We start from the raw sequence: 26,639 nt of genomic DNA on the forward strand, positions 1-26,639 counted from the left end.
AGTACTAGATTTCGCCAGTGTAAACAGGAGCACCTTCAAATGGCTTCAGAAGTTTTCGTGGTCCCGGGGTCCATCCATCGGTCTGCTCGCTTTAAGACTCTTTGTCGTTAAAGAACGTGTGTATTCGGGAAACAGGGCGAATCCCGAGTATGCCACTTTGAAGACTGACAAAACACAATTGTGGCACGACAAGAAGACGGTGGAAAACCAGGTTGATTAATGATTGCAAGATTACTTGAAGTGGGTTACTCATGTTGGAGAAATTTTGTCAATTCCTTGCCGAGCATCACTATTTCAAAGCTTATCTGTTTAATTTGTTTAAATTAGGAAATATGTAGTGTCCTTTAATTGGACTCGGAGAATGGCGGTGTCAACTACACATTCCTGTCCTGTAGATGACGGGGTGAAGAAAGGAGAGAGCTACAGATAGCGTAGCTTAATAATCATACCTTTAAAATGAAGCATCCCCAATAGTTCTACGACCAAACGTTAAAGGATGTAACAGTGTTTTATTCATATTGTTATGGTGTAGAACCCAAGGCTGTTTCAATACATGTTGTTTGTCTTGAAGTCAGAGAATAGTGAGTCTTCGCTTTATCAAATACTTGACTTTAATTCCACATTTAGCAACTATTCCAGTCCATTGTTCTTTATTAATCGTCATCTTTAATAGCACTGCGAAGACTGAAACACGCGGACAATAAGACCACTAATCTTAAATTGGGTAGGTGGTGGACTTGACGCAGTATGACAGTAAAGCTGTCATTCACAATTATACAACTGAATTGTTTGTGGTCAACTTGAAGCTTTGGTAGAGTACGCGATGCATCTCATATTAATAACCAGGCGTGTACTAATAAATATATATTTATCTTATCTATCTATAGGTACTCATCTCATAAATATCTAACAAATATTAAAGTGTTTGTATACTCTTATATACAGATACACAATTTTCGTATTTCTTTAACAACCTCTTTACACTGTTACTCCAATTTACAATAGATGATTATGATGAACCGCAATAAAAACGTCACAATTATCTACAGTGGTTATTAATTAGTTATTAACCATTTAAATATTTTGTAAATTTAAACATTCGTTAATTTATTTCAACATTTATTATTTTACTATCACAAGAATACGTCCAAAGGAATTATTTATTGCTTACAATACTGTGATATCTAAACTTGTACACATATTCTGTGTTAATTTATTCAAAATTTAACTTATATTTTCTCACCATTAACAATATAGATCCTCAACAATAACAAGATTAAAACAATTGAGATTGACGTTCCTTTTTATTAATTGACAACCAGTTGATAAAACTGGTTGTATTAATTGTTTTAAATGTACTTTCAGAATGTGCTACATTTGTGACCTCAAACTACTTTACATGACTGACTGATTCAGTCATTTTTATACCATGTTGGAAACCCCTGCTATTATTCAATTTATTCAATATGGCTACTAAGTAATGTAGTCTATTGAAGTTAAGCTTGTACCTATTTAAGACAGCACTGTAGTAAGCTTCGGCTAAGCAACCGATTAACTGTTTATTTGTACTCTCATTATTCAATTAGTGAACTGATCGTGGTAGTAAACTGTTTCATCCGTCAAATGCTGAGCTGACGTCATAACGTATTGGAATGATAACCGAAGTTCAACACTGTCTGTCTCAGGGTTAACTCGCATTATTGTATCTTTTCCTCATTAAATAGGCCTATAAATACATAAATAACGCATAAGCAGTCAAGGCGTGATAGAAAATGTTCAAAACAAATTTCCAAAATACATAAAAATTTCTAAACGAAAATAATATAGGCCCTACTATCCAGTTTCGCAATATGCATGTGCCGCTTATTTCGGCGGCCGCCCCCTCCTCTAATTCAGACTCTCCCTAAATCCTCTGAGAATAATGAAATCAAACAATCGTCTGACTGGCATCATCTTTCAGTAACTTCAATCGTAATACTATCCTAATTAATTATTATTATTATTATTACGATTATGGCGAGCTATGCATGTATATTTTGCGTGGGGGATAAACTTTCGTTTCGTGTCACGCATGTTTATGTTTTCTACATGCTATCAAAGTAGAATGACAGCTTTAGCGAATTGTAAAAAATCGCTATATCTGGTCGGAACTAACAAAAGTTTCCGTTAATGAATAATCTGTTAGGAGAGATTAAAAGGGAAATATAAACCACAATAACATACAACATTATAAGGAAAATGTTACGTATATCATAAGGAAAATAACGAAACATTTCTCAAATAATATGGTAGTATTTTACAATGATTTGCTTTCTTACTGTTCGATCAGTTTACTCATATTATTATTGACGTAAATGTCCGAAATATCGCATCGTCTGGGTCTATCACTGCTTTTGCAGACTTTCTTTGTTATGGACTTTTTCAGTTTAGGTGATTATTTAAGCTAAAATTTAAAATCTGACAAAATTTACAAAATCAATTCATACTCTACCATTAGTACCTACGTTGACTTTGACACACTAAAAAAAACTTCCAAAGCCAAACTATCGTTGCAAAAAAAACCCCTAATTACATGGTAAGATGCTGATTTAAATAAATCTATGAACTACTAATTTATTTAATAATGAATCCAACGTAAAATTGATTAACTTACTGCATTATTTAATAGCAGTACTTATTCAATGGATTCTAAATTGAATTTCAGGACAGTTAATATTAATTACTATTCCATTTCACTACTAGTTTCGTCCTGACGAGTTATAAAAAGGATTAAAAATAAATTTATTAGGTCATTTTTGCAAACAAACCCGTAGTGTAATTTAATCCTGGAAGAAAATTAGTCTTTCTGTTGATTATAATTATAACCTTTATTCAGTTACATTGAGCCTTACCTTACGTTCGCTTGGAAAAGGAATTATTATTAATAATTGAATCGACATAATTAATTACTTCATGTAGACTCATAACTAATTATTCGTTCTTGGCGCATTTTCTTGATATTATAAACACATTAATTAGCGTATAATACAAACGTGTATGAATTAAATTAATGTTACAGCCGGATATAGTGAAACGACCTTGAATTTTCCATCTTAAGAACATGTTAAACCTGAAGCATCTTCGCCATTATTGTAGGTCATAGAATTATGGGAGGTATATAGCTCATTTTATATACATAAAATGAATTAAAGAAAGAAAAGAAAGAAAATACATTTATTTCCAGCCATAAAAACCCATTAAACATCCATAGTAACTACGCATAGAAAAAGATCCTCGCATGGGTCGTAACCTGTGCGCGAGAATCGAGTCCAATCAGTCCACATTCAGTTAACTAATTGATATATTTAAAATAATTAACAGCAATTTTACACATTCTTTGTTTTTGAAGTGGAAATAACAGAATCAATATATTTGGCCGCACAGACTGTGGCTCTAACTATAGCAAGGTACAAATATGTAGTAAAATTATAATCCATTAAGGGCATAAATAGTCTTGCACTGCGTAACTCACTTCCAAATATCAAACATTCCACGCATGATTGATTTCAGAAACAGATTTCACAAGGTTTACCTAGTACCACCTAATTTGCGATACATCCATCCTCTCTATCCCACACATGCCTACACACACGCGCGCGCGCGCGCGCGCGCGCACGCAAACAGGCACACACTACCGAGATACGCAAGTCTAAGTACCCCGGCATTTAGGTTGCCCTGTAAGTGGACTTAAAGACATTATCAATCCCTGTTCTACCTAATTCTACTAGCCAATTATTAACTATTTTCTTATATGAATAGTAACTGCATGGACCGGGAGTTTTCATTTGGTGGGGTAATTTTGAGAAAACAATACTAGCTGTATAAAAAGTGTCTGTAAAATTTATAGATTTATTTATTCTTGGTGTTATAATACCCGAGTTAATCTGTGTTCTTGTAACGTATGGGTGGTTGGTTTTTTTAAACATATTTTCTCGATTTAAAAAAATATATACTCGTAAGATTATTGTTCTTGCATATAACTGAGTTATATTAAAAACCTTTAACTCACTAAATAATAATTCAGATGAGTAACTAGTTGGTTTGTTGTAATGCCACTTTCATAATGGCTTTCTGTGAAATATGTAATGGTAGAAGAATAGTTTTATATGCTCCGCCCCAAGTAATAATACCAAGTTGTAATAATGATTGTACATATGCGTGATAAACTGTTTTCATCAAAACTGGCGTTAATATTGTATGAAGAACAGAAAATATATAAATAAACTTTCTCAATCTGTTCAGTGTTTCCAATTGCACATGAGCTTCCCACTTAAGTCTACTGATATCTCTCGCTTAGATAATTTTTAAACTATTTCAAAGTCGTACCTCTAACACCTATACAATCTAGTTTTTTTTATTAGTAACTCTCTATTGACTGTGTCAAAAGCTTTGGCTAGATCTATGAAAACTATTAGTACTTTCTTATTACGCCCAACTGCATCATGAATTTCTTTTGTAAATGAAAATAAGTTATCGTTCAGGTTTTTATCATTCCGAAAGCCAAATTGGTTTCCATACAACAATCCATGATTAATAACGTAATTTTGAAATTGGTTTCTAACACACTTTTCTAAAATCTTGGCGAGGACACTTGCAAGAGTGGTAGGCCTGAAACTAATGCACTGATTTTTTGGACCTCCTTTTTAGGGATGACTTTTCCAGTTTTAAACGCGACCGGATAAATACCTTGTCTAAAACTATTATTTATTACGTGTGAAAGTGGAAATTTAAGAACTTGGTGTTTTCTTTTATAGACCAAACTGGTAGGTCGTCTAGCCCGGGGGCGGACCCACCTCACATGTCTTGTACTACTTTTACAATATCCTGCTCAGTGACAGGTTCCAGCTGAAATACAGAGTCCACCCTGTGCATGTCGTCGTCCACTACACACTCGGCCACAGGAGGGACAGCGCCGGCCAGATTAGCGCCCACTCCTACACAATACTCATTAAAAGTATTCGCCACATTGATAATGTCTGAGTTAAAAATATTATTCTTGTTCGTTAAAAATTGTTCAATCGGAAAATGATCTTTTTTAGTCACAGTGCCTGTAATTTCTCCAATTTTTCCACAGTAATTTGCTATTGTTTCCCGCTTATAGATATTCCTCCTGTAGTATTCGCACTTTGCATTTATAACTGTTTTATTTAAGATATTTCTATAGTTTTTGAAGTTTGTAGCACTGTATTGAATGGTTCCCTTTTTGCAACGTTGACTTAATTTATCTCTAAATCTAATCGATTTGATTAAACTATTTATAATCCAAGGCTTAATTTTTCGTTCCCTAGCCGAACAAAAGTGATATTTTTTTTATTTTTCCATTATGGCCTGAAGTATTTCAACAAGAACATTACAACTTGAATTCACGTCATCTAAACCTGTAACTAAGTTCCAATTTTGCTCAGAAATGCATCTACTGACCAAATATTTATCAAATTTGTCAATATTGTTGTTATTTATATTATTTACAATAGGTACTTCTGTCCAAAGTTTAGTAACGATTAGATAATGATCTGTCATACTTTATTTTATTAAGCCCGATTCAATGCAATATGTGTTCTTTTTATCAACAAAAATGTGGTCGATGTAGCTAGATGAATTTGCCGTAACTCTAGTTGGAATATTTATACAACTAACAAAGCGGCGCCGAATACTTTTGTAATATTAATATTTAATCAATTAAGTAAAAGGTTTTAGATTTTTGGGACTAACTATTGGTGTGTGTGTATTTATATTGTACACACACACACACACACACACACACACACACACACACACACACACACACACACACACACACACACACACACACACACACACACACACACACACACACACACACACACACACACACACACACACACACACACACACACACACACACACACACACACACACACACACACACACACACACACACACACACACACACACACACACACACACACACACACACACACACACACACACATATATATATACATAATCATATACAGTATTGAAAATGAGACACTCCTCATAATTTTAGAAACAAAAATGAGAATGTAACATTTTTTGTGATTTATCATTGTTCTTGTACAGTCAAACCAATATGGTCGCCGGTACAGTCGGTTATTACGTTTGTACGATCGGTTTTCGGTTAAGAAATGTCCTTATTAAACTTTTTGGTTAAGCCTTTTAAGATACTTTCCTGAAGACAGGAAGAGTATAAATTGCTATTAATCTACGAGGTTGGGAGGGGGAGATCTTAGAATTATAATTAAGGACCTTCTTATAGTCGTATATGAAAAATTACTAGACAATAGCATGTAAAATTTAAATTTCCTTCAGTCATAAATTGAAATTTTATCATCTTCAGAAACATTATTTTAAAGAGCTGTGGTTTAAAAAATATCCCAACCAAAACCCGATTGCACCTAATACATTTCATTTACTTCATTACTAAATCATTTCTTAAAGTTTACTTCACATTTTTCAAACACCCTGTATTTTCAATACTTAATACATTTTTTTTTTTTTTAAATCAATAAAAGCTGAAATACGATATGATATATTGTTCCTCCCCTCTCCAGTCAAATCCTGGTTATGTCACTATACCTCTACAACTGTCCAAGGGCGGAAACACATCTCGCTGTAAGAATTGTGAAGGATTGCCACAATACGAGGTTTAGCAACTCAGTTAATGCACGACTAATTATAGTTGTAGCCTAATCACTGTCTCGTGAGCGAGGACGAATCACAACCTCGACCGGTTGGGTTCACGTGAACGTGAACTGGTTATTGAAGATGGCGAGTATTTGACGTAGACGTTGAGCGGTCACCCGCGCCGCGTAGTAACCAGTCAACGCGGAAAGTCCGGTTAGTATTGTCAGTGTCAGCCATGCTGTCGAGAGTGTTGGTGTGTCTCTGCGTGTTCTGGGGCCTCTGCTCGGCGCAGCGGCTAAACCTCTATGAAGGTTAGTAATAATTCATTTACAAAAGTTCTAGTACATATTTATCAGTATATCTTAAAATGAACTAAAATTTAGTTTCCCAGCAATGATTTTCAGGAAACTTATTTATATTAGCCATTTACTACTCTTACTTCATGTCACTCTAGTCATCTTCTTTAGCTAACCTTAAATATTGAATTAGACCAATTCATGAGTTTTGCTTGTTTTGATGTCTTTTTCCCTACGCGGTGATAGGTATTTTCAGTATTAACGAGCTATGTATTATCATCCTTGACTTAAAACTTTGGCAATATCTAATCCAGACGTAATTTAGTGCAAATTGTTTATTTTCTCTTTATGTAATACTGATTTTTATTCCTAAACTTGTTGCTTAGATACCAAGTACACTTGAATTATATTATTTTTAACTTTTAATGTAGAATACGATATTTTTTAATGTGGGGATTTTTCGAATGACTGTGTTTTCAAGGAATTAGTCGTAAAATAACTGTAATTCACACTCTTGTTGTATCTCTTTGTGTATAGTACCCAGCATAGTACCTTAATATTCTTTTTATACTGGTTTGTGGAAAATCTGTTATACTTTATTACAATAATCAAATGCCCACCGATTTCATGAATCATTTACTCTACAAAAGTAAACCAAATATGTATATTAAGTGGTTATTATTTAAAGACTAAAATAAACATTATATTATCATTGTTCGACATTAATAACAAATAATAAGGTAAATCTATTTACATCTTTATTACAGATTTTAAAAGTTTTATTTGTGTCAGACATTTGACTGTGGTTTTCAATAATGCTTGAACAATATTGTAAAATTGTTTTAGGAATAAATTATAATGTTAATTAATTTACAAAAGTGTGTGGAATTGGATTTTCAGCAATGAGTTGACTCAAGTTTGCCTGAAGAATTAAAATTAAAAATGCGATTATAACTTTTAAGTACGAATTTTGTTTATCTTTTCTAAATTGTTTTACTCACTAGATTTTTATAACAAAGTATTGTTGGTCCAAGACACTGTTTTCTCCACCAAGAAGTTGTAGCACAACAAATAACTTACCAATAAACTTTTGGTTTTAATTTTGAAAAATCAAAACTTGTCGTCTAATATTTTGAGGTTACTTTCTTTTGTTTTATTGAAGATTGGACTTAAAATATCTTCAGAATCATTCTAAATATATTTATTTTCTGCGGTTTAAGACTTAATGGCGAAAACCATATAGTTGAAAAAGTTTACCATTTTCATTTTTCATTTCCCTTTAAATATCCTCTTGTAGCCGACATTTCAACAAACCATATTTTAGCTATATTTTCTTATTGATGAAATAATTAGGCCTTGGCCTTTAATTATATTAGGCAATTATATGTTTATTTAGTGCAATGTAGGTTATCAGCAGATAGCGTTGAAACCCCCAATGGATAAGGTGCAGAAAAGTCAAGATTTTTTGAAGAGCTATCTTTCAGTAAGAATATATTCTATGCACACATCATAGTATAAAATGTTTATTAAGGAATATAGTGATAATAATTCTCAATTTAAATAACGGCGAGTGCTTAGTAAAAAGAGCAAGGCCTTCCCCAAAGGCAAAGGCCAAGAGCAAAGTGCAGTTACAATATCTTATGTTGTCTTATTATTCCAATAACTTTCCTCAAATCGATTTCCATCAATAACTTTACCATTGTCAACAATGAATTGGATCGTTTAAAGTTGACTAAATTTCGAAAATTTAAATATTGTATTACAATGATGCTAGTATGGATATAAGTGCCCATGTAGAATAATAAATTATATTCTCAAATGAACATGAGAAATATAATGATGAAAATACAACATAAATTTTCTCCTTTTACAAAATATATAAACACTGCATTTTTCCAGAGGCGTATCCAGTAATTTATTTTTAGATGACGGAAATAATTCCAAGATAAAGAGATCATGAATTCTATCTTTAGGAGTAAAATAGAATAAACATATTAAAATTTGTACACGCATCAAATTTGTACATTTTAATTGTTTTGTTGGATTTTATCGAAAATACTCATAAGGTAGAATGGAATTTCGTGGATAAGGGTTATCCCACATGTCCCTTGGGTTCGTCTCTACATTTCTCCGGTTCACCATGATCAGAAACTTCCGTGAAGTCTGTATGTTGGGACTTCGTTTAGGCCGCAATTACATACCTACCTTAAAATTAAAACGAAAAGTTACAACATAATTTGTTGTCAGATGTGGTTTAAGCCATTTTAACATTGTAATTATAAACATTTAATCATAATCAACTTCAACAATTTAAAAACACTAAATGGTTTTCTGAAGATATTTATAAATTTAGCTCACAGGATGAATTCAATCAGAATAATTTAAAAGGCATACCATTTGTGTGAAATCTATTATGATTTCATGTATGAGTTAGCCTAAATTAAAATTGTGCAAGAAACTATTAAATTGTATATATTTTAAAGTTCTCCTTTTTATACCACGTCGAAACACAGCCCTAACCTTGAGATATTTTGGCAACACTATGGAGAGCCAAATTCAGACAGGAAATGTTAAACTGACTAGGTGCACACTAGTGAGTGCATCCTAGCAGTCAGTGCGTCACACCAACTTCATCTATCACCTGTGGACTGAAGATTGTAGTGCCGAGCGATGCCGAAATGTCTCAAGATACTAATATTCGTGTTAGTTAACAAGGTTTTTACACGGAATGGACTGGGAACCTCAGAAAGAATCATGTTCCCGGCCCGGCCATGTCGCATCATAACTGAGATTTAGAAGTGCAGTTTGTGTTGCTGTATTAAGCATCTAATAGGCTATGAGTTGTAAAAATATGATTAACGTCATTACCACAGTTTAAGAATATATATTAAAACGTGAGATTTTGGATGCAAAATAAAATAAAATAATTTTTTTGATAAGCACAGTTGCATTTTGTTGAATTCTGTCAATACGATCTCAATAGGATCTCAATACGAATATCTCTTCTGAAAAGAAAACTCTGATTTTTAAACAATCATAATACTCTCTCCTATACTGATTACGGGGAGACAAACAATATTTACACCAGGGAAGGATTGATGGATAGTTGCTAACGGTATCTGGTCTTTTTTCCGGAGTTCTTTAACCACGAATAACTTGTGTATGTGAGTGCAACTAACTTTTTAGGGGAAAACGGAGGAAACCCTATATGCAATTTTTTTATTAACTTGTCGGGAATGTAACCCGTGCCTTCTCTGGTCGAGAGCCACAGCCTCACCCCCAGGCTACAACTGTGAAGGTCATAACGGTACCTAACTCTACACTAGCGAATTCTGTCAACTGGTACTATTTACTACCTTCAGGCATCTAGTTTGGAATTTTGTTCGTTTATATCGATAAACTGTATTGTTACAAATCCAGTAACCAATATTTTATGAGATGTGCTCGAAGGTTAACAATTATATTATTCGTAACTTCAACATAAACGCTGAGATTTAACAAAAGCAAATACAATCCAAACAAAGACGTCTCACTGAGTTTAGTGACATTTTGTTAATTGCAAGTTGTTTTGTGCTAACAATAAAATAGCACACGTTATCAAAATTCGCTTTTGTTCACTATCATCGGCAATAGTAGTGCGCCTACTAGGTCTGGCCGTAGGGTTGCGCGTTGAACAATTCCAATGAGGCTTCTATCTTTGTCTGTTTGAGGACAAAAATCTCACTTGCCTCAGTAAAGTATTTTGAAGTAATTAAAATTAGGGGCACTGTGTACGACATATGCTACTACAAATAAGGAAGCGATCACCATCTCCTTACTGGAAACTGAGACGCTCTGTCCATATAACAGCCGATATTATGTGTGCACTTGCAGATCCTCAACATTCCGACTTTATTATGGTTACAGAGTATCCACAAATTACTCTATCAAACGTCACCATTTCATTTGTCAGGTCAAAATGAGTAAGAAATGTCATATAAAGTATAGTCCTATCGGGCTTAGTTTACTGTCTGTCTGTCTGTCTGTTTATTTTTGAAAGAAGATTATAACTTTAAAGTGAATAAAGGTATGAAGTTCAAACTTTGCAAAAGTTTTACTCTCATTATGGTCTGTTTAGAAAAATAGTTTCAGAAAAATTTCAAATCAGGTTTCAAAATGGCGGCCATACACACTTTTTGGAATTTAAATAAATCAAAAACGATACATTTCTACAAGTATAGTGAAATATGGGTTAAATTTGTATAAAAATGTGTAAACCAAGGTTATTTAACTATGACAAGTAGTAACGGAAAAGTAAAGTTTTACTGAGTGCCGTTCTTCAATTAACTAAACTAATCCAGTTATTGATGTTGTTTAATTGTTAATTAATGATTAGCCGATTGCTGCAAAAATTATTTGCTTGTTGTCGGGAATTTGTAAACTTGTTATGAAATTTGTTTGGATGATTATAATGTTGTTTTGCAGAATTAATCTTTAAGTTCAGTTCAGTTTTATCTGTTTATGTGTTATAATATAGAATTAGTTAATTTATATAAATTCCAGTATTGTGTACTTTTCTTTCTGTTAATAAGATAATTTTCTAAATTTAATTAATAATAATAAGCTAGTAATAGCAGAACTATTAAATGCAATTAACAACTAAAAATTTTAATAATGAACTGTTAATTGAATTGATTTTGAATCTGATAATTGAGATTCAATTCAATTCAGACCAGACATGTGTCAGATTAGTAAAAAGTTCGGATTATTGGAATTCAATTGAAAAACACATTTAAATTACATAATAGATTGTATTGTTACTCAAAAGTCAATTCTTACCATAAAGATGTACCATAGAGTCTTAAAATAAAAACGATAGCACATAGCATAAATATCATTCTTTCTTTCTAAACTTTTCAGCCTCGAGCTCTAACTCAAATCTTATCCACAAGTGTTTTTTTTTTTCCAGGAAAAAGCCTCTTAAAAACTCCACTTTCATTGGCATTATCCACCTGGTTCAAACCAGTTTCAAATCACCTACAACTTTTAGAAACTTTTGTTCTTAAGGCTCAACTGCTGATTCATAAAAAAATAGTTATAAAAAAGTAATTAAATGCTGATTCCAATATCAGATAATATTTAAAACCACAAATAAAGTCACAGTACAGTACAATCATACTGCGTTACTATCATTTAATATACAGTACAAAAATTATTAACTTAACACACACTACAAATATTAACCACCAATAAGTTAAGTTATAAACAACACAACAAGAAAAAAAAATAAAATCGCCAAAATATCTCACAAAATTCCTCTATTATATGTACACTATTCAAAAACAGAAAAACAATACTACTGTTAAATACACTGTCGTTATGAGCTGGAAAATTGACGGCTATGATGACATGCTGCCTTTGCCTACTGGGGGGACCAGACTATAGAGGGACTACTGTAATAGTATAGATTGTTCCTGTTTCAGGTGATATTTGTAAACAATCAGAAGTAGGTCTCTGGACTTGTAAAGCAATACGGGAGTGCCCGAAAGCGATACAAGATCTGAGAAGAGGCAAGAGGCCTCAGCAATGTAATTTCCGTGGGTCTCAGCCTGTGGTCTGCTGCGAACCTTCTCAGAGGCAGCCGGAGAGAGGTGGCAAGAGTAAAGAGAGTGAGTACATACATATTAGTGAATAAGACAATCTCTTACTCATAGCTTCTCCCAAATATCCTCACTGTGTGTGCCGTGCCATCTTTCCTGAAATGAGTAATGTTCACTAGAAGATAGTAATATTCTCTGAAACCACTTTCAAATCATTGAGTGTTAAAATTTAAAAGACCATTGGACTAAAGCTTAAAAATTAGTAACCTAAACATTTTCTAAGTTAGCATAAAGTACTTAAACAGAATCTCTAGACTAAACTCCTTATAATTTATTTTTAATTTTGTGAAACGTCACTACCTAGACAAATTGAATGAAATATCACGTTTACTGACACATACTTGGTGTTCAAGCTTTTTATTGGACAGCCTTCTATAGAACAACTTTCTTATATGTGTTAGAAATTTATTAAAAAGTGCTACCAAACAGTTTTATAGCCACTTCAGCATGATTACACATCGGCCTTTGTATTTATGTTTTATTTTCTCTGTGGCATCTCTTTTCGTTATATTTAAAAACAAATGGTATATTCTTTCTATTTATTTCATTGTTCATGACATAGATACTCAAAAATCCCATGTATTCCAATTATTATCATTAAAAATTAAGAGTTTTCCTGGAATGAGGGATCATGTGAAAAACAGCTGAATGTTAGATCTCTTTAATGTAGTGTAATGGTTGTGTCAATTTGTTACTTGACACATTGTCTTTAAAACAACACATTGATAGATTTTCATTGGTTACTTCCACCTCCTAACATTGGAATGAAAACCCCTGACATAACAAACTGTTTTCAGTAAAATGGCGATTTCTGAATTGTGATACTCGAAACAAACTTCAGAGTAATCATAATTTAAATTTAATCATTAATTTAATTATTTGGTCAGAAATCTTTTTCTTACCATTACGAACATGTTAATAAGAATATAATGGGTATATGCAGAGACATTAGATATTACAATCATTTAAATATTGCTATCCCTAGCCAGTTTGCTTATATATTACATATATTCAAATTTAAGAATTTGTACTAGAATTGAAATCCAATTCAGAGGTATTCCCAGAAAGGACATATGCCCTATAAGATTATGAAAATTAAACACAGTGCAAATAGTAACGCACATTGATAAAAGAATATAACCAGGAGGAAACTGGTTATAACGGTGGAAAAACATTTAAGTTTGATCAAATCAGTTGAGCGACTCCCTACATTTTCCAAACACCCTGTATACCTTTAGTACATAATATTCAAGGAAATAAGATGCCAAGTATATCTATCTACCTATTCTTTCTGACTTAATATGAATTAAAAGTTAAGTTAATGATGTTGGGGTTTAAAAACCTGTATGAGTCAAGCTGTATCTGTATCAGCAATACATTCTTTGACCTTCTAATAGATACTTCACTATCATTTTCTTTTGAAATTTTAGAAGGCTATTTTTCATTTTCAGAAAGTTTCCTAGAAGATTAATCATTTGGCAACACTGATGTGACATATTTAGGGTTATAAATGTTTTTACATTAATAAAATTTGAATTAAAAATCAGTTTACATTTTTATACTGGTAGATCAGTTTAATTAATATAAAACCTCAGTACATCATTTCTTTGTGAATTATTTCTTTTTAATCTATAGTTCTTTGGCAGAGAGATGATTGGAAGATCCATTCCAGAATGGTTTATCCCATTACTCACACTATAAGTTCATGTGATTATTTGTTAGTGTTAAAAACTACCGTGCCCATACCAAGATTTGAATCCGGATCCCTTGAATGATAAACTGAGACACTAATCATTCGATTAACAGGGATATTAGTATGTTTAGTGTTGAGGCAAACATAAAATTTAGGATTAGCAAATGAAGGCTAACTCCAGTATATCACAGTTTTAAAAACTAGTACATAGGCAATGGTAGTAGACAGAAGTGTTTTAAACACCTTCATAGTATCCTGAATGAAGATAAGTATTGTAGTAAGACAGCAGGCACTCTAGGGTGTCTGCCACAAATAGGGGTGATTCTATTCAAAATCAAATAAATATGAACAGCTGAAAACATAATACTATTGTTTGTACATACCTGTATATAAGAGTAAGTTGACATCCCATCACCTGACTATAGGATGTTAAAACTTCTACGCTATAGATGTAGAACACTACGTCAGTCAGTGCTAGCAATCTCAAATGTGGTTCATAAGTAGTATCAAATGATAGCAGATTCTATAGATAGAGGATTAAATTTAAATTGATTAATTTAAACTGTCATTGAAATTTTGATGATGAATTGAAAAAAATTAAGACATAATACAATTTCCCTGGACCTCAGCTCTAATATAACTCTAGGATCACAGCTGTTTTATCTACATTATCGATTTACATTTTTTACTTGTTCCATCTCATTATACCAGATCCTAGTTAAGTGGTCAACACGGAGAGCAGTGGGGGCTGCTTACTTTGGTAGGAAGATACCTAGAAACAATTCATTGTAATAAACTACTTCTTCACTCTACCTCATCTGATTGCATGTTGTCTAGAAACTTGTGGAACCAATAGAGACATCATTAGACAATTGATATACTAATAAGGGTACCAGAATGCTCCTAAATATCCCTGAAGTCACTGGTTAGCATTGTGTGAGTTCCCAACTCCTTATAATTATGATAATTATCAAGAGATAACGGTTTTGTGGGTATATTTGAATGAATATCTGTGGAATTTTAATGCATTTGAGTCAGTGATTTATGAGATTTCAGTACATTTCTACATAAAAAGATATTTGGAGAATGTTTTGAGGTAGGAGTGCAAAATTTTTCTTTATGAGAGCCTAAGGGGCATGGATTTAGTAGTTTCTGTGATCTACTAGTTAGACAGCCTTGCAGTTAAAGGTCAATCACAAAGAGCAATAGTTATCACACTCACACTAATCTTATCATAGCTACTCTGCCAATGAGACACGATCAACCGACCCTGGACTTAAAAATTTCTAAATTTAAATACAGAAACTGGAAAAGCTAATATTAGAATCTCCTCTAAAGCCTCAGATGTTACCCCTTCATCTTCTTCCTCGCCATTTGTTCACTAATCATGGATTACATTTGAATAAAAGGGGCAAAGATAAAGTAGCTGAAATGATTGCTAAATTACTTCTGCAAGCTTGTAAACTCAACATATCTGAGGTGAAAGAGTTACCTACAAAGATGAACTGTGGAAAACCCCAAAATAACTATAAAAGTAGGAAAGATTCAAGTTGTAGAGGCCGAGATGGGCGGTGTTGTTATAGAGGAGTACAAGAATGATACATCTGTAGCATTTGCTCATGCGATCTTCAAGCGATTTCCATCATTATCGACACATGTCGGCTGGCGTGGCTGTCGTATTTAGGAATAAATTTGGGAGACCTCAGCCAAAGGATTGTGTTTGGGGAAGATTGGCTTGTCAAGAAATAGATGATGGAGCTGTGGTATACAGTCTCGTGACCAAGTCTAGTTACTGTGGTAAGCCTGAACTGATAGACTACGGTACTGCCCCTTCAACCAATTGACGCAAGACTTTACAACCAGGGGTCTAAAAACCCTCATTTGTTCGCCTATGGGATGTGTGAGGGACCTTATCTTGCCCGAACAATTTGCCACTAACATTGTTAATTTTCAAAACGCCACAGGCGCATCTGTCTGCATTGTGTCATGTGATCAACCAACAGCGAGAAGGTCACTCAGATGCGGACTCTCCCACCCTGAGTTCTTACAAAAACTAAAGGAAGCAATCAATAACTGCCAAAACAACACTCCAAGACCACAAGTAGAGTATCCAGAGCCTCAACCAGAAGACCCAGAAACAATTTTTTTCCAAATGTACAACCGGTTGAGCCATCTTTAAACTTTCAAAAAATTTATTGCACAAAAACCCAAATAATTAATAAACTCAAAAATATAAAAACTTTTCCATCAAAATATTCAACATTTACAGTCACGCAGAGAGCAATTAGAAGTTATTTTGACAGAATTAAATCCAGACATAATAGTTTTAACCGAACATAATATGAATAACATTGAGCTGGAACGATTTAATCTTTCTAAATTATTTCCAAAACTACAAATTATACATGCAGCACTACAACAGGAGGCGGCGTAGTTATCTTGGCCAAAGAGAGTTTAAAGATGAAAACAACTGGTTTCCACAAAAATAGATGTACTGTGTCAAGATAAGTTGTTTGAATGCTGTAGTGCTAGATTTGAAACAGACAAGCTTAGCTTTTTATTGGTAGGGAATATTACAAAACCCCACAAATTCGAAAATTCAGAGTTTTTAATTCCGCCTGAATAACTTGTTTGAATTTTTTTAATATCTAAAGGAAAGTATGTCATCATGGGTAATTTCAATATTGACATCCTTAAAAATACAAATGAATCAAAAGAGAGCTAAAAGAATATTCTTTTAAGAAATGGAATGAAGTATTTAATTGACTTCCCAACTAGAGTCACTGCCACGTCTAAGACATGTATTGATAATATAATAACTAATATAAGTATGGATCAGTTAAAAGTTGAAGGAGTGGTAACTGCACTATCAGATCACGATGGACAAATAATAGAACTAATGAATTTTCAAAACAATACAAATAATCAAAATTTAAAATTTTGGACACGAAATTTCTCTCTAGATAACATGGAATTTATTTAAATCACTTTTGGAAAAAGAAAAATTGGCTAACCCTTTTTGAATCGTCTATCGAAAATAAATACAACACTTTTCACAGCATTTTTTCAATATTATTTTAATTCATCTTTCCCGAAAATTCTAAAAAAATCCAACAAAAACAAAAAAACATGGATTTCAGAAGAACTAAAGGAAGAGAAAAATAATCTCATCCATCTAAACAAATTAGTTAGAAACTCAGGCTTAGAGATGTTTAAGAGAGATCTTAAGAATAAAAATCAACAATATAAATGTAATTTAATGAATGCAAAGCGAAGTTTTTATGATGAAAAGATTAAAAACTCTGAAAACATAGGTAAAACCTCATGGGAAATCATAAATAAAGAAACAAAGAAAACTTTCATCCAAGGTAGCAGAGAAAAGTTATGTTTTAAAGTCTGATAAGGGGACTGTTTCAGACCCTAGCCAATTGGCAAATAGTTTTAATAATTATTTTGTTAATATTATTGAAAACCTGTTAAGTAGTATGCCCCCCAACTCATGATGAAGATATAACTCCTACCAAAAATTCCCCGAATTTAGGTGTCCCCCATCAGATGAAAAAGAGGTAAATGATATCTTGAACTCTCTAAAAAACAAGTGGTCTAGTGGGTACGATGAGGTCCCCATTAAAATCATTAAATTTGCAAAGGACCCCCTTAATAAAACCCTTAGTACATTTAATAAATGCCTCTTTCATTTCAGGGATTTTTCCTAGTCAACTCAAAATTTCAAAAGTGATACAATCTTAAAAAAGGTGAGGAAACTGAAATTCAAAATTATCGGCCGATATCCATTTTACCATCAATTTCTAAAAATTTTGAAAAAGCAATGTATTTAAGACTAGTGACACATTTAGAAAAATATGATCTTTTTGACTTTGAACAACATGGATTCCGAAAAAACAAATCTATCATTACTGCTTTAATTTGCTTTATAGAATCAATTATCGAATCAATGGATAGGAAAAATAAAGTAGCTGGAATCTTCATGGACTTGTCCAAAGCTTTTGACAGTATTTTCCACATTAAAATTGATACAAAAATTGAACAAATTAGGAATAAAAAATTATTATTTAAAGTGGTTTGAATCCTATTTAACAAACAGACAACAATTTGTAGAAATAGCCAAAGTAAACAAACAACCAAATTTTGAAATATAAATCAAAACCAGAAATAACTAAAGTATGGGGTACCCCAAGGGCCAATTTTAGGCCCATTGTTATCTGCTACATAAAATACATGCCTAGGTGTCTTAGTCAAATTAACCAAACAAAAAACCAAACTCTGCATTTACGCAGATGACTCCAATCTTATTATCTCTACAAAGACAGATACAGAACTAGAAATAAACTCTTTTATTCAACTATCAAAATTACAAGAATTCTTTTTTAATAACAAATTTAATCTTAAACGCTCAAAGACTAATTACATGTTGTTTACAACAAAACAAAATAGGAAAGATAGCCAAGTCCAAATTCATATTGATACTGAGGTCATATCCCAAGTTCCTAAAACCAAATTCCTAGGTATTTACATTGATAGCCAACTGAGTTGGGATCAGCATATTGACCATGTCTTAACTAAAATTAATTCTGGAATTTATGCTCTAAAAAGGTTGTTCTAACTTATGTAATCTGACTGTATTAAAAAGTGTATTTCATGCTCACGTTCAATCGCATGTATCTTACGGAATATGTGTGTATGGAGGTATCCAACCAAAATCTCCATAAAATTTTAATTTGCCAAAAAAGAGCTGTAAGAGCAATGTTAAATTTACATAATGATGACTCGGTACGACAACATTTCATTGATTTAAAAATTTTAACAGTTCATTAGCCTGTATATTTTAGAATGTATTATTTATGTCAAAATTAATTTAGGAAAATTTTTAACACACAATGATATTCACCATTACGTCACACGTAATAAAAATAAAATAGTTTTTGGATAATCATAATTTAGAATTGTTTAAGAAGATAACCACATATAATCGTGTAAAGTTTTTTAAATCTTATTCCAAAAAAAAATTGGCAAAATTAAAATGATCAGAAAAAAATTCAGGTTATTGCTAAAGTAATTTCTTGCTTAAAAATGCTTTTTATGCATTTGACGAATTTTATAGCCTAAGAAACAACATGCAACTTAATTGAAATTTTAAAATGTTTTCGACAAGGTATTAAAGCATAGATTTAGACATTTAACTATAAGGTTTTAGATAAAAATTATATCTGGAACATACTTAGATATAGTCTGATGAATTGTGACACTATTTATTGTATTTCAATGTACAAATATGAATAAAGATTATTTGAATTGAATAGTTATTTTTAACTGCACCGTTCAGATAAAACTGCAATAGTTAGTCTCTGCTGTGCTCAAAATTAAGGCTTTCATGATTAACACATTTTAAAGTACCTTTCTTCATTGTTCCATACATAGTTCTGAAGAAACATCGTGGCTCAGAGAACAATAAATCCATATTAACAATATAAAAACTCGTAAAATGCTGTATATTAACAATTTTTATTGGAGTTCCCCCTGGGTTGTGAAGTACAAGTCTATTAATTCAGTAGTAGAACCAGAAGATACTGTTTACTATCCTGTTTAGTTTCTGCAACATCTTAAGCCGTCAGGAATTTTACCTCACGATCTGTGTTTGAAACCTGAATCTCTAATATTTTACTAAAGAACCTCATTTCTCCTCAACTATGCAATAACACAAAACTGCAATTAAAACTTAAGTTACAAATATTAATGACTGACTTAATATATCAGTATTTTCACCCGAGAGAATTCCCTTGTGGCTGGTTATTATCTGATGGTAGCACCTACATGGAGAACAGCAACAACTTATGTAACTTAAATTTGGAGTTTCATTTGTGACAATTTAGCAATCCTGAACCTAAGGGAGTGATTTCCCCTGACTAGTAGAAATTTGCGCAGAGCTAGCCTCCTTTTCTTCCTAAGTGGCACGATTGGGATAGTACCCACTGGTTACTATCCCTAATGGTTACTTTACAATGGTATTTTGACAGTAGCCTTTCCCAATATTTCACCCAGACCTATCCTAAATATTCTGTCACTCCAGAATCAGCACAGAAGACCTTATATGTTTAAGTGTAGTAGAGGTAGCCTCAGCTTTATGTCCTCAAGAACAAAATAATAAATTAAAAAATTAAAAATCCTACACCTTAAACTAATTAAATGTTTGGTAAGCATGTTAAGGCATATGTTGATAGCATTAACAGAGCTAAAATTGTAATACGTTTTGATTGCTATACTACAATCTGGTTTTTTCTACTTGAAGTGTGCAAGAAGTATGCAGAGTCTGTTTACATTATTCTACCGGATCCAATTGGAAGTGGAACCTTCAAATACGATACCTGTGCAGTAGTAGAACCTCTAATCACCAATGGGAAAGATGCAGAAGCCAGGGAATATCCTCATATGGTTTGTACCAATCCATCATTTGGTTTTGCTTTGTTGTCATTACATCTGTATTTTAGTGACTTCTTCAGATGATGGATCACACTGAAGAAATCTATATTTGAAAATAAAATGTTGCACAAATCAAATAATGTTTCATGCTTACTGCTTTATAATTCTTAGTTTGATTTTTGGTAATCTCCATAAAAGCTCATCATAAAACTGATAGAGGGTTTTCCTCTATTAAAAAATAACTAATTGTCTGCCACACTGGTTTTGTGGCGTTTGAAACGGAACAGTATTAAAAAGGTTATAAATAATAAAAAAAACTATTTTCTCCCATTATATTTCTTTATAGTTTGGCTTACTTAAAACCAACCATTACATTCATAATAATAGTTATATCCATGTCAGGCAACAAGACAGAGGGACCAGACGTTGCCAATTTCAGCCAACTAGCTGGGAGGTCTTAAATGTGTCATGCTAAAGGTTTTAATCTAAGAAAAATTATCCTTTAATATTTTAAGTCCTTTCAATACATTTTAACTCCCACTAAAACTAGCACAGCTACAATTAATTTCTTTCATTTTTTTTTCAAATTTCCTCCATCAATTTCATGAAAAAGTTATTGCATGATTGTACAATGTGATTTGCTCTCGCCTCCTGGGCTATGAAAATAGCCAGTTTGCCCATTAAAATGTTTACAGTGTTACCTTTGCTCAGAGCCATACTCAGCTTTGGCAGGCTCCAGAAAAGATATTTGGCTGGGCTCCATCATGTCCCACCACTGCGCCCCTGTCATACCGCTTCACCTGCCTCCCCCACCATTATCCCACTTACAACATCTAATTATTTTGTTGATGGTAGCAAGATTCAGAAGTAAGTAACAGTTACTAGTTCATCAGTTTGACATGGCCTCTTCAAATAGACAAGTGGCGGAGCCCGGACTCCAGTAAAATAGTTTGAAAAACTAGTGTGAGTACAGACCTGCCTTTGTTGGTTGATGAGTAGTGTAAAGTTTTCTTCTGTATACAGTACCACATAATAATTCTTTATCTTCAAATAAATTTATCAAGAACAAACTGATTGTGTAGGCTCTAATTGGATACGGGAACAAGAACTCAATCAGCTGGCTCTGTGGCGGAAGCCTCATCAGTGAGAGATACATCCTAAGTGCTGCACACTGCACTGATTCTGGTTCCAAGTAAGTGTTCTATCCAGAAACATGAGTAGATATTTAAGGAATAATTTGATTTTAATTATGAAAATATATACAATTTTTTCTCTTCACATGTGTCCTTTATTATTAAGCTCATATATCTGCAGAAGGATGAGTCAACCTTACAGTGAATAGTAAAAAGTTTTTCAGGGTATCTGAACTCATGCTATAAATAATTCAACTTATGGAAAAACTGAACCACTTAGCGTTTAAGCAAAAAATTATGTTTTACTTAAATTAATAACTCAATTCTATTACAGTTAAAGTTTAATAGTTCTTCTTGTTAATTCATATTTTTTAATAAAATCACTGACTGGAAAAATTACTAGTTTGTGACCGTTTAAAAGTATTGGTATACAGGAACTGCCCTGAAAACTCTTTGGACTGTAGATGACTACCAGGCCCGACGAGAGTGTTGGGTAAATGGGGCCCAGGCCTAGGGGTGACCCGGAAGTTTGAAAGAGTACTCACCACTGGTCTAGAATGAATATATTATGATATATCATAAAGAAATATTATTTCAGATTTTTATGAAGTGTTAAATAAAGACATTATATTATTCGTTTAAATTTCACAGTGACATAAATCATTTTAATATAGTGAAACAAAAAGAGGAAGTCTGATCAGCTGGTGAGTGAAGTATGAAAACTAAAGTATGTGGAGTCAGAATACCTGGAAACAGCTCACAGCACAGCGTGCAGGCCTCCGCCCACCTACCCTCACTAACGTTGATCTATCTTGGAATTATATCAATTGAATTCAAACTGGTTAGAGGCATCAGTTTGAGTCCATAATTCAAACATTTGCTGAAAAAATGCCTAGAAAAGAGTTGATTTAAATGTAGTCTATAGTATTTTTATGACTTAGCCCCTATAGTTAACTTAATTATTTTTCGGTTTTTCATTCAGTGTATTGCTAGATGAACCATGATGAATGCAATAACAATTTAATATTCATTTGACATGATTTCATCAGTTTACACCAACACAACTATAGTTTACAAAAACCTCAATACATAGTCCTAGTTCTTATTTAATAAGTTTTATAAAATAAAATTATGACAATGCAAAATTAAGAATTAAGCAAACAAAATAAATATATTATGTTTTAAACAACAATGAACCAATATGCTTGTGACTTTTTCATTTCATTCTCAAATTTGTGCATGCTGTTTTCCACATTGTAATGGTAAAAGTAGATACTCCTTTGATATATTATACACACTAAACTTTATGACAGGTAATTTGGTAGGGTACTTTACTCATAGTTTGGAATGGGATTTTTTTATTACACTTTTACAAACCTTTGTACCATGTTAAAGTTTGTAGGTAAAGGTGTCTTTTACTCTTGAATCAAAAATTGTAGATACTCTAGTTTGATCATTAACCACAAATTAACTAGAAGAGCTAACATTTCAGGAATTAAACTAAAATTTAGCCTACTTAGTTCTGCATTTAGAACTATAAAGCAAATTATTTACAAACAATAACTTCAAGTTTTTGTGTTGATTAGATCCAAAAAAAGGTACAGATTTTGACGTTTTTCAAGCAAACGACAACTTTGAAAATTCATAACTCGAAAACTTGCGATATATTAACACCAAATTTTTATACAAGATAGGTTTAAGTGTACTGTTTTTTAGTATTTTATTTTAGAACTATATGCAAGTTTTTATCAAATTACCATTTTAACTTTTATTCTTGATAAGGCAGTTCAAAAGAATTCAGCATTGGTCACTTTATAGAGCTCTTAAAGTCATTATCCTGGACAAGTACACTGTAAACTATTTCCATGTATCCTGTTTTGTAAACTACAATAATTTATAACTTTAATTTTTAACACTGGTTGCAGAGGACTTGCAAGATGGGCAAGGTTAGGTGACTATAACATCCAGTCAAAGAGGGATGACCAGAGTGGATTGGCTCAGTCTGTAGAGTATGAGATCATAGAAAGAATCAACCATCCAGAGTATCGCAGTTCCAGTGTATATTACGATATCGCCTTGTACAAGCTAAAAAGGAATGTAGATTTCACTGAATACATCAGACCGATCTGCCTACAGACTGAGCATCAGTTTCCCAAGACCTACGCCATTGCCACAGGATGGGGCCGGACTGAATGGGGTGAGCAGAGCGTTCAACTTGAATATTTGCATGAGTTTGCTCGTATTTAATTAATTACAAAAAACATGCAAATTGATTTTTGAAGTCTGTAAGATCGGGTACTACAATCAAATTGTGCGGGGCTTCATTGTAGCCAAATACCTATTCAAGGTTAAATAACTTCAATAAGATCTTAAAGAGTATTTTGGGAGGCATAAGAAACCAATTTACTTTGGCAATAGATTTACTAAGAACATCACATTCTGAAATGCTTTACCCTGGCATTCTGCTGTTACTGGGTATCTCCCCATTCTTCCTACTTTTTCTTAAACTTCTTTGACTTTTCATATCACCTGCCTTTTAGTATACAAGCCCATTTTGTTAATCAGTATTCTTTTGGCTATTACTTTTGATCTTTATTCTATAGTCATTTACAGGAATATTCTTGTTATTTCCAATATTTTCCTTTGATGTTATCAAATTATTTCAATGTATTTTTATCCTTCCTTGAATTTAAAGCCTCTATAATTTTTCAAATTTTATCTTTGTTAGAATACTGTTTGATAAACTTTCTGTAATACTTGACGATGAAAGATTGTCCAAAATCTCAAGACACTTGATATCCAACTACAGATTGAAAATGTCATTAACTGAAGTATTTAAATGTATACATACTATCCACACTAGTATTGGACTTGGTACATTAACAAAACTCTTCATTTTTTAAATATTATAGCCAGTCAAGATTCGAGATTCAAAGTCTGTATTCGTGAAATGCACATCATGTACAAGAATAGTGTCAAGTAATATTACTTTCATAATAAGAATCATCATAATAAGAATACTGTAAAATAAAAACACAAATTTGCAGATAAAATACCATTAAATCAATTATATAAAGATAACAACAAAGTATATATATATATAAAATAGTTACCTCCCAATTTACCTTCTTTCCAAAAATTCCTCAAAAGAATAAAGTGCTAGTTTCTAGTCAAAAGTTTCATTTTAGTTAAAAGTAACAATAAAACATCCCAGTAATAGGTACTGACCCCCATTTTCTGTTTATGATAAGGTGGCAGAGGGAGTGATGTTTTGCAGAAAGTGAACCTGACGATTACTCCGAGAAAAGAATGCAGTGACGCTTTCAGGACAGCGATTGGAGAGAAACTGAGGAACGGTATACAGGATGCTTCACAAATGTGTGCAGGAGATGTTGCGAACGGACGTGACACTTGTCAGGTAAACTGTACTTAGGTGTTATTCTTTCTCATAAATAAATAGAGCTTTTTATAATGTAAGTTGTTCATTTAGTTAAAAAGTGTTTGTATATTTGTCAGCAATTACCATCTACTTAGAAAACAAACAGGATGGAAATAGGAGAGGAAAAGAAATCACAGGAAGGCACTGGTGCCCATAATATTGACCCCTTTTCATTCACCCCATTCCCACAGTTGGAAGTTGGGTGAAATAGTACTTAGTTGTTGTATTAGGTGTGGGAGTTGTAGTTGAGGCTTATGAAGACATCCTAACTCAGTCAGTATAACTTTGCCACTTCTCCTTTTATCTTGTTCTGTGTTGAAATGAATAATCTGCCTTGGTAATGATAATGCCATTGGTAGTTTCTTTAAACAATAGAGAATTGAGACCCAAGGTTATCAAGAACTCTGTATTATAAAATGACTGAATTCAGTAAAAAGGTACTCAGCTTGGCTCTGGTCCCATCAGAGGTGCACCTACGGGGAGGAGCAAAGGGGACCGGTCCCCTCCCAAAAGCATTTTATTTCAAAATAATCTATTGCCTAATAGTATTTTTTTTTTTTTTTTTTTTTTTTTTTTTTTTTTTTTTTTTTTTTTTTTGCCTAAAAAGAACAATTATGTCAAAGTTTGAAATCAGTCACGATAAAATATTTACATAAATTCAAACTGTATATATATATATATATATATATATATATATATATATACATATTCATTTACGAGATACATGGCACCACACATATAATAATTCAATTTTGTTCAAAATACTAAATATATTAATTTTACCGTCACTCAGCAACTACGAAAGTGAGGTTAGTTCTCACTATTTCTTGTGGTTTCTACCTGTACCTGGTACTTTTAGTAACCAAGCACAAAATATCCTCTGTTGATATTGGGGGTTTCCATGCTCCTGACTCCCCGGTGTTCGGGACAACCCCAAAGAAGATTTCTGGGTGCGCCACTGGGTCCCATCTTAGAGGTTATGAGAGCTGCGAAATGGAGGACATAAAAAGTTTTAAATATAATTAATATTTTGTTTTTAATAATAAACAGCCCTCTTCCAAACCATAATAGTTTAAGGTAAAAAGCCAATCTTGTTATAGTTATAATTATAACTATAACAAGATTGGCTTTTTAATTAAAAAGCCAATTGAGTTATAATTATAACTCAATTTTGTTCTAGAAAGCTTTTGAATGCAGATTAATTGTATCTTTAATATGAGATCTTTGTTATGAAAAAGTGCTCTTAAATCAAATCTGTAAATAATTCGTAAATTGCTACCGGTACATATTTTGTTAAAATGTGAATAAATGGTTTAC

The 26,639-nt window shown here is 32.6% G+C and overlaps 1 protein-coding gene across 1 annotated transcript in view; it reads left to right on the plus strand.

Annotated features, from left to right (window-relative positions):
- Positions 1–26,639, plus strand: part of LOC124353237 — a 59,542-nt gene that overhangs the window by 32,248 nt on the left and 655 nt on the right. The window contains exons 9-14 of the mRNA XM_046803158.1: positions 6,826–6,995; positions 12,443–12,628; positions 20,620–20,762; positions 21,833–21,942; positions 23,809–24,080; positions 25,135–25,301. Coding sequence (XP_046659114.1) covers positions 6,826–6,995; positions 12,443–12,628; positions 20,620–20,762; positions 21,833–21,942; positions 23,809–24,080; positions 25,135–25,301 — 1,048 coding nt within the window. The remainder of the gene's footprint in view (positions 1–6,825; positions 6,996–12,442; positions 12,629–20,619; positions 20,763–21,832; positions 21,943–23,808; positions 24,081–25,134; positions 25,302–26,639) is intronic.

This window comes from Homalodisca vitripennis, chromosome 1 (genome assembly GCF_021130785.1).
Source record: "Homalodisca vitripennis isolate AUS2020 chromosome 1, UT_GWSS_2.1, whole genome shotgun sequence".
Classification (NCBI taxonomy): Eukaryota; Metazoa; Arthropoda; class Insecta; order Hemiptera; family Cicadellidae; genus Homalodisca; species Homalodisca vitripennis.